Raw genomic sequence first — 9,508 nt, 5'->3', positions numbered from 1 at the left:
GTGTCTGTATCTAAACATCATACCTGCTGCTCATGTATATACTGTATATATAGTAACAGGCTATATGCTGTGATTGTCACTTTTGTCTGTTGTTTAGTCTGCTACTGACACTGAGAGGAAAGAAATAACCGGAGTCCAACTACATGTATGTGTACACATACTTGCTCAATAAAGCAGATTCTGATTCTAAGGTCTGTGGTAAACCATGGCCAGTAAACACATCGGCCTGAGGTTGATCAAGCTGAATACTTTGTCATTAAAAATGTTGATAGGGACCTCAGACATCAAAGAGGAAGAAAATTTGTGAGATAACAGTCAACAGATACAAGAAAAGCTGACTGACCTTTAACCAGATTCCTTCATTATTAAAAAGAATGAATGTATGAGTGTGCATTCGGCCGCCCCATCCCTTACTCTCTGTCTGCCTCTCCCACTATCATCACTGGGAGCCAGTCTCTATGACAACGTAGTGCAGGCGGGGTTTGCCAGCTGGAGGCAGAGTCAGTCCGTCCTCAGTGTGTATCGCCGCTCCAAACCTCCACACTGCATCACGCCCTGAGTGGAATGGAAGAAAAGGACAATAAAGAAAATGTACGTAGCTTTCGTTTTGCTTTCGGTTTTTTCCCCCGTTCTTTTAAGCAGCTCGTGCATTGTGACATATCTGCATGCAACAGTATTATTTGAATTAGGGCACGCGGTAGATATACAAATATAGTTTGTGCAGCTGAGTCACTGACTGTTTAAATCCGGGCTCAATAAAGCTATTGTTCCGGCCGGTGCAACAGACTGCAACTGACCGCAGATTAAGACATCGGCACGGAGCAGGGATTAGGAGACAGCTTTTATACACATGTATCCTCAGAATAATAAACTCAAGGAGACTCAGGAGAAAAAAGAGCTGTCTTTTGTATCGCTATAGGCCTCATCTGGCTCATCTCTATTGTTTCACAGGGGGAGTATATCGGAGAGATAAAAGGTGGGCTGCGGCCTTCAATGAAACTGGTTGTGATGGGAATTGTTGACAAAAAAGCCAAGAGGTTAGTGCACACCTGTTTTCATTTTAAGCGTCTAAATGTAGGGGGGGAGTGATTACATTACTATTAAGCTACTGTTGCGCACATTTCAGAATTACCAATGAAATTTTAGAGGGAAAGATGCTCATTTAAAGCAGCTGATGTCTGCAAGTGCTTATGCCAGTCAGCTAGTTCCTGTTTTGGGAATGTCTTGGCAGTGCCAATGCATTTCCTAATTAGGGTTAGTCTGTGAAATGTGCGTGGGAGAGGAGCAAATCCCATGAAATCTAAAGAGTCACTGGAATTTCTTTTGGTTGATAACATCGGCTAGCTATTTTTCCTTAGTAATTTAATAGCCTGAGTGCAATAAGAATTAAAATAAATAGGACAGATTTTACAGTAAGATTAAGCACAAAATAAACTGTGACAGACTTTTTTAAATAAGATTTTTTTTAAAAGTTATTTTTGGTCGAAGTATCTTTAAAGAGCTTGAGGCCAAATGCTGTTAAGTTACATCTTTGTTGTCCATTTAAGGCTATAGATTTTCTAAGCTTCCCTTGTGGATTTATCCAAACAAAGTGCTAATACACTGCGTCCTGATAATAAATACTTCATCATCATCATCATAAAAAAAAATACTGATGCCACACACACACTTACTTTATTATGCTGGTTCCGAGAGAGTATGGAAATAGATTTAAAATGCTGAAGGCAAAATTTAAATTGTCACTGACGCAAAGTTTTGTTGTTTTTTCCACACGAAAAAACTGATTTGACTCAAATCTATAATTTAGAAAACATACAGTCTCCTGCAGGGATTAACTAGCATGCCTTTTGCCTGTTTTCTAGATAGTCACTATGTTCTGAAATGGTCTAACACTGATCAATACACTATGTAATTCAGGAGTGGGGACTTATTTTTCCCAATGGATCACATGAAATTGTGACTAGCTAATACTATTTTTTCTGTTTATGAGCTAGTGGTGCCAGTCTCTGCAACAATCTCAGTTTCTTATGTGGCCCCTTGGGAAAATGAATTGCCCACTCCAGATGTAATTTGCTATTCAGTTATCTCCTTCTTACCTTGTTGACTAATACAACTACTTGTAACAGAGACCAGAGGATGTCACTGTTCTGCTGATGACTGAACTACTTCCTTTAGAAGAAAAGATGACAGAAAATCTGTCACTCCTATCTTTAAACATTGTCTTTGTTTATGTCTGATTTGGCTTTCTGCAGCATTGAGGTGACTCTTTCCACTAAGCCACAGGAAGAGGAAACCGAGGGTGATGTGGGTCTACAGTTAAAAGTCAACTTTAGAGATAAGGCCGTCCAAAGAAATGCGCGCTTGGACGGAAAATGGGGCTCTTCTGAAAATACCCTCTCCTTCTTTCCCTTTGCACCTGGAGAATCCTTCAAGGTAAAGGTCAAAGAAAAGATTGTTGGGACAAAATTAAGGAAGGTGCTGGACAAGCACAATATTATTGATAACTTTCAATCTGATTTTAGAACGTTAAACTCAATGGAAACAGCTTTCCTGAAAGTCTTTTGATGGCTACAGATGAAGTGATTGCTCAGTCGTTGTTTTGCTGGACTTTAGCTCAATTGCCATTGAAACAACTGATACTAATTCATCAGTTAAGCCACATGGTGGGGAACTCCAGCCCTGTCTTGGAGTGGCTCACATCACTTTGGGTCACAGCTGGAAATTTTGGTCTGATGTGGCTGCATTTTCATATGGCGTTCCACAAGGATCCTGTTTAAGTCCCTTGTTATTTTCAATTTTTATTAGTTCTTTTAACCCCATTTTTTTCATCATCTGTATGAAGATGACATCCAACGACATGAATGCTTTAAAAGCATCAACATCAGCTCTTCTCTGACAGCATGGTGGGAGTTTCTAAAATTGACGGCGTCTTCATTAATCCCATGCAAACGTACACCTATCTGGAACAACCCTGACATATTACAAAACAATAATATGATAAACTTTTCAGATTGGAGTGATAAAGGAATCAAATATTTAGAACATATACTAGAAGGAACAGAATTTATTTCATTTGACGGACTAGTTACACAATATGGGATCAACAAGAAAAGATTTTTAGAATATCAACAAATTAAATCCATAGTAAAAAAGAAATTTAAACCGGGTCAAGTTGAACTACAAACACCACCAAGTGTGGTTCAATTTCTTACTCTTAAACCCCCCAAATTACTATCCAAAATATACAGAATGCTTTCTAAAACAGATGAATCAATATCACTTCCTATTGCAAAATGGGAAGCGGATTTATCAGTTAACTTAGACCTAAACTTCTGGTCTCAGATTTGCTTAAAAACCTTTCATCTAATTAGAAATCCCAGTCTTCAATTAATTCAATACAAAATATTACATAGAGTGCACTATACAGGTCATCGGATGTTCAAGATGGGCTTTACGTCTACCAACAACTGCTCACACTGCCAAACCAATTCACCGGACAATTATATCCACGCTCTTTGGTTCTGTCCACCAGTTCAGAAGTTTTGGCGCGAGATATGTGAAGACTTATCGAAGTGTCTGAAATGTAACATTCCAACTTCCCCCTTAGTGTGTTTGTTGGGCAGCTTAGATAATGTCACTTCAGAAAAGAATATCGCCCATATGGTTTTCACTGCCCTATGCATAGCCAAGAAAACAGTCCTCATGAACTGGAAAAATAAAAATAATCTTAATTCTAACCAATATAGAAATTATCTATTAGATTACATTAGTCTTGATACAGCCTCTGCCACCACATCAGATCAATTGCTCTGGGCTCCTTTGATCAGCTCCATCACCTAGTGGGGGTGGGGGGTCATAGTTTGGTCCCGCCTTCACTGTTGTGATTGGTGTGGGGGTAGGGACAGGCTTAGGGCGTCGGGGGGGTTCCCCGGAGGCATCTTCCTTGGGGGGCTCAACCCGGGGTAGCGGTCATGTCCGGTTAGGGGCTCTGTTGGCTCTCCGGTGACTGTTTCCTCGCGGCTGCGTGCAGCAGGGCTAGGGGAGGGTCTGTGCTGACGGACGTGGGTTACTGACCTGGTAGCCTGGCTGCCCCTGGGTGGGTCCGGGATGGGCGTGAGGTTCTGGGGGCGCTCCGTCTCTGGGCTGGGACCCGGACCGGGCCTCGGGGGCTTGGGTCCTGGTTGGTGTGTTGCCGGGGTTGTGGGCGGGTGGGTGCATGGGGGCCCAGCCCTGGAGCAGGGTGCCGCCGGTGCGTCGAGCCACCTGGGGGGCTCTTCAACTGGTGGGGGAGATTGTCACATCTTGCAGGAGCTTTCCTCTCCTCAGGAGCTGCCTCTGCAGGAGGGGGAGATACAGGAGAGGTGGAGGAAGATCTCAGCCTGGGTGTTTATTGTCTTATGTAGTCTGGAAGATGAGTGGATGGTGGGGTGGGTGCAGTTTTCTCTGTGGTGGGGTTGGGTGGACTGTCCCGGGCTCTGTGGGGCCGGGCGGCGCTGCTGCACTGGGCCCGGTCTGGATGGGCCTGGGCCCCCTTTCCCTGGCGGGTCGCGGAGTATGGGGGTGCCTACTGGGGTCAGCGGGGGAGCTGGCCCCAGGGAGGGGTCACCTGCCCCTCCCTTCCTTCCCTCCCCATCTCCAGCTGCCTCCCTCTTCCCGCTCCACCACAACCACCCACACATGCAGGGCCTTGGAGTAGGGGTATGTCACCAGGGTGCAGAGGAGGCTACCCCCCCCCCCCCCCCCCCCCGTCCCCTTCTGGCTGCCTCTGCCTCAATTTTATCCCACAACTTAGACATTCACATTACTCACACTCTCATTACACATACATATAGGATCTTGGGGGTGGGCACGATACACGGAGTCCAAAGTACCATCAGGGTGTACACCCCACCCCTGGCATCGTTGCCCACCTCTCAATTTTAAATACACGTAGACATTGAGGGCTAGCAGGAGGGACCATGCGCTTACCTGCTGCTCTCTGGCAGGTAGCTCCAAACCCTCCTGGGTTTTAAATGCACCTTAGAACACACATGCATCAACATTACAATGAGCGGGTGGAGGGAGGTTCGGAGTCTTCTCTCACCCCCGTTCTCTGCGACCTGCTGGAGCAGGGGGGCTAGGACTAGGAGGAGGAGTTGGCCGTCCGACTGCGGTCTGGAGTGTGGAGCCTTCCTGCTGCTGCGGAGTCGGGGCGGTCTGCCTCCCCCCACCGCAGGGAAAAGGGAAACACCACCTGGGTCTGGGTGCAGTTCCCCCCTCCAGGGGCGGGGGCACCTGGACCCGGTTTGTAGAGTACGCTTGGGGAGTGTGATCGTGTGTACGTCTCTTTATGTATGTCTCCACGTTGGTTGAGTGTGGAGTAAGTGCATATGAGAGCATGAGGGTGGGAATGGATGTTTGTATCTGTGTGTGCCTGTATGTCTGTGTCTATATGTCAGGTTGGGTGTCAGGCGCCACCTCTCTGGGGACACCTCAGGCCCTCCAAGGTTTGGAGGCCTATCTCCCCCTACCACCACTTCCCCTGCCAGTGGCGGACCCCCTCAGACATCGGTGCGTTGGTGGTTCTTTGTGTCCGGGGATGGGCGTCCAGGTACACACCGGCTCACTCCTTGGCGGCCGCTTATCGGGGCCTGGAGCCTGGGGCTCGCTCGGGCCACTTCGGAGGTGGGGTGCCCCCGGCCTCTCGGCCTGGGGCTCGGTCACTCAGGCGCAGCTGGCTGCCGGCGGAGCTCACGGGCGCGTCACTGCAACTCCCCCTGGCTTCTGCTCCGCGGCTGCTGAGTGAGCCCTCATCTGGGACTCTCCTCAGCTCTTTCCGGGACAGTGGCGCAGCTGCCCCTCTGTTGGTCTTCCTTGGTCTCTTGTGTTCTGGGGGCCTCTGGATGTCTGGAGTTTTGATCTCCTCCACACCTGCTTCACGCCCTGGAGGACGGGGCTGTGGCCCCCCCACACCCTCTAGCAGATTATTACATGAAGGAACCTTTTAAAAAAACAAAAAACAAGCGCGTCCATGCTCACAGGTGTACACACGGGTGATCACACCCACAAACTACACCCTTTTTGGCTCCTACCTCAAAGCACACTGTGTTCTGTTGATCTTATGTGCTGCACAATAATGTTTAACATTTAGTATTTACTGTCATATTCCCATATATCATTGTGATGTTGTTTATTCTATTACTCTTGTTCTCTTCTGCTTGCTTTCTTTTTTCTTTCTCAGCAGGTGATCCAGGTGATTGATATATGCATTTTTTTTTCTCTGCCCGTTCTGTTGGTTTTTGTCTTTTGCCCTTCTCCCCTGTCCCTCTTCTCAGCTGTTTCTCTTTCCCTCTTTCTTTCTCCCCTTCTTTCCCCCAGTCAAGTCTGTCCCGTATTCAGTAAGTGAAAATAAAATAAACAATAAAAGGTGAATCAAATGGACCATTACGGCAAGGCTGGGATGGTCAATTTGGTAAAGTAAATCCGTTGGGCATCTTTCTTTGCCTTTAGACAACAATTCTGATGGCAAAAGAGCCAAACGGGACAGGCCAAAAAAAAAAAGAAAAAAAAAAAAGAAGATGACATTCAACTGTACCTCTCTTTTAAAGCTTGGATAAGCTATCCATTTTAACTGACCGACCTAATGCTATGAATAGTTTGATGGCAAGTAATCTTTAGCGAGTTAGCACAGGAAAGAGACAGAGTGTCTAATTCTTGCTTTGGAGAGCGTTTTCCCCAAATTAGAGAATGTCTGGGTTCTATCCACTGCAAAGCTAATCCACAAAATCTTGGGTTCATTTTTGAAAAATTGCTAAACTCAGGACCGTTGGCTAAAAATGTGAACTGGAAAATCTTGTTCATGAGCTCACCTCCTCCCACTTGGATTATTGTAATGCTCTATTTTCTTGTGTGTCTAAAGCATCTATTAATCACCTCCAATCTGTCCAAGATGCTGCCGCTCACACTCATAGATTCTCTAATATTTCCCTATTCCTAAGGTGTCTACAATGACTTCCGATTAGGTTTAGATATCAGTTTAAAATCTTGATTCTTACTATTATGACTTTACAAAGTGAGACCCCCCACTCACATCAATCTACTCCATCCATATTCTCCAAACTGGAGACCCACAGATGAGGTCTTCCCGTCATCTGAAAACTAAGGGAGATTGTGCATTCCAAACCTTAGCACCAAAACTGTGGAAAAGCCTATCTTTCTCTGCCCCCGCTACCTTGTGGCACCTTTTTTTATAAAAGAAAAAAGAAAAAAGAAAAAGAAAAGAAAAGCTGAAAATACATCCATTCAGACAAGCAGAGTAATGTTTCTTTGTTTTGTATTGTTTCACTTGATTCAGGTGTCTTTATTTGACCTTGTTTTTGATACCCTTATAAAGTACTCCGTGGCAGCTTCTTGTCTTAAAAACTGCTATATAAATTAACTTTACTTACTAGGTACCTTTATAATCTCTGGATTAAGATTTCAAGAGTTCAATAAGCTTCAACGCTACAATGTTAAATGTTGTCTAAGTTTAGTCTGTAAAACAGCATCCATGTATTTCATACTGCTGCACCCAAAGGTGAGAGTGAAACATGGTTCATATGTTTACACAGTTTTATCTTTCTTTCTTTTTTAACTTGTTGCCATAACAACACTGAATCTTGTAGTAGTGTGTATGATCTGGCAGTTACTTTTACCTTCATTTTGCATAGTCAGCATTTAAAGCTGTATTATAGCTGTTTGTTTTGCTGCCTCAGTAACAAGTTACTGTTTGCCACTGTTTCCCCAGCATGAGAGAGTGCAAGAGGGGATATGACTGATAGAAAGAAATGCCAGTTATGCTTCTGCTCTGAATTTTCTGCATCATAAAACATTTACAAAAGATGTTTGTGCAAGACTTTGAGTCATAATGCATGGTTGTAAAAATGAATGGGAACTGGACGCTAAAGCCAAAAATGGCAACTGTTCACTTGAATAATAATAATAAAAAAAATTTCTAGCTTCCAGGTTTGCTCATGTTGGTGACTTATAAAAAAATACTCCGTGGGCCACAGGGCATTTTTCCATTGCGATATTGGATATAGGCTGAATAGGATGGATATTTTTAGAATAATTGGATTGTGGATGGCCTCTAATCTGGTCATGGAGAGGTGTTATATATTTGTAAAATCAGAATCAGAATCAGAATCAGAATACTTTATTGATCCCTGGGGGAAATTATTTTTTGTTACAGTGCTCCATTTTAAACCAACATTAAGACAAGACAGACAATACGCTAACTAAGAATAGTACAATAAAAAGCTATATATCTGTAAAAGCTTAAAAACCAAACACGTTAGCAGTTGAAGGTATTGTAACAACAGTTTTCCACACAGTGTCTAATGGGATTCCCCCCTGTAATATAATGAATGGCAGCTGGAAAAAAATGTCTACAACTGATCCAGCTTCCTAATCCATCAGTGGTTGTTACATCCAGGGGTCTTCCTCAGTCCTGCCTTTGCTTACTGTTTCTTGGCACATTACTGCTACCAGCTGTCAGTACAAAAAGAAGTAACCATCATGTGGCTGCATGCTTGTGCATACAAGATGTACAAGGCAAAATAGGCCCTACTAACAAAAAGAATTCTCTGCCTTGCAGATAAAGGCTGATAGCGCTAGTGAGTTTAAGTTATAATAAATAGATTTAAATGTATTAATCATCTTAGAGTCATATTAGCAGATGTCATTTTCTGTGAATGGTATTTTTCTTATTATCTTCTCTGATGCAGCATTAGTTTGTGGTTCAGGCTCTAGCAGTTTGTTTTTTCACATAAACCTACATGTAAAAACTAACTTTGACTGAATCTATATTTTCTTAGATGGAGATCGTTTGTGAACACCAGCAGTTTCGTATTTTGGTGGATGGGCAGCCTCTGTGCGGCTTCACTCACCGCCTCTCCCAGCTCGCCTCCCTCACAGCCTTAAGAGTTTTTGGCGATCTACAGCTTACCAAGGTGGCCTAACTCCAGCGCCTCATACGCAGACACCTAACATGAGGATGCCCTGGGACAGTATACTATACAATAAATAAGATTAGAATAGACTACTACTTTCTGAGTGCATAAATTTCCCCATGAGGGGAATGATGTGTTTCCAATTTCAGACAAAGTTACACCTGCCTCGTAATCACATGTTAAGACAAAGTGCCTTCACTAAGATTACCTGTTTGGAGACTTGAAGCTCTTGACTGAATGTACCAGTCATCGATCTCTCAAGTCAAATGAGGAATGTGATTTTAACTAAAGTGAATTAAGTTATAAAAAATGCGATCTGAGCTCTACTATTTTTCCTGAACGTACATTTGTACAAACATGATGTGTTACATCAAAAATGAAGTTTTTGTGATCTAAAAAAAAGAGATTTCAGGCATTTTGTCTTTGATTTCTCTGGGGTTAACCTTTGAAAGCACTTATGTTTACGAGCGCCCACATCAAGGTGAATGTTTCTGAAACTGAATACCTAACAAAGATTGTCATTCTGTGCCAACGAAGTA

The 9,508-nt window shown here is 43.7% G+C and overlaps 1 protein-coding gene across 1 annotated transcript; it reads left to right on the top strand.

Annotated features, from left to right (window-relative positions):
* Positions 1–532: 532 nt before the first annotated feature.
* Positions 533–9,128, top strand: LOC146612054 (galectin-related protein B). The gene is made up of 4 exons (XM_085342924.1): positions 533–591; positions 952–1,037; positions 2,253–2,433; positions 8,835–9,128. The coding sequence occupies exons 1-4, from the start codon at positions 565–567 to the stop codon at positions 8,976–8,978; spliced, it is 438 nt and encodes a 145-aa protein (XP_085199050.1). The 5' UTR covers positions 533–564; the 3' UTR covers positions 8,979–9,128.
* The last annotated feature ends 380 nt before the right edge of the window (positions 9,129–9,508 follow it).

Source organism: Diplotaxodon limnothrissa, linkage group LG19 (assembly GCF_057381915.1).
Source record: "Diplotaxodon limnothrissa isolate DT_005_m linkage group LG19, D_limnothrissa_male_GT1.1, whole genome shotgun sequence".
NCBI lineage: Eukaryota > Metazoa > Chordata > Actinopteri > Cichliformes > Cichlidae > Diplotaxodon > Diplotaxodon limnothrissa.
This window is presented reverse-complemented; position numbering and strand designations above follow the sequence as displayed.

What these genes read in the sequence shown, in the direction of transcription:
- LOC146612054 (XM_085342924.1), top strand. Translation starts at nt 565, where the DNA reads ATGGAAGAAAAGGACAATAAAGAAAAT. An exon ending in AAAAGGACAATAAAGAAAAT is followed by an intron (nt 592 to 951) that starts GTACGTAGCTTT and finishes ATTGTTTCACAG; the next exon opens with GGGGAGTATATCGGAGAGAT. An exon ending in CACCTGGAGAATCCTTCAAG is followed by an intron (nt 2,434 to 8,834) that starts GTAAAGGTCAAA and finishes ATATTTTCTTAG; the next exon opens with ATGGAGATCGTTTGTGAACA.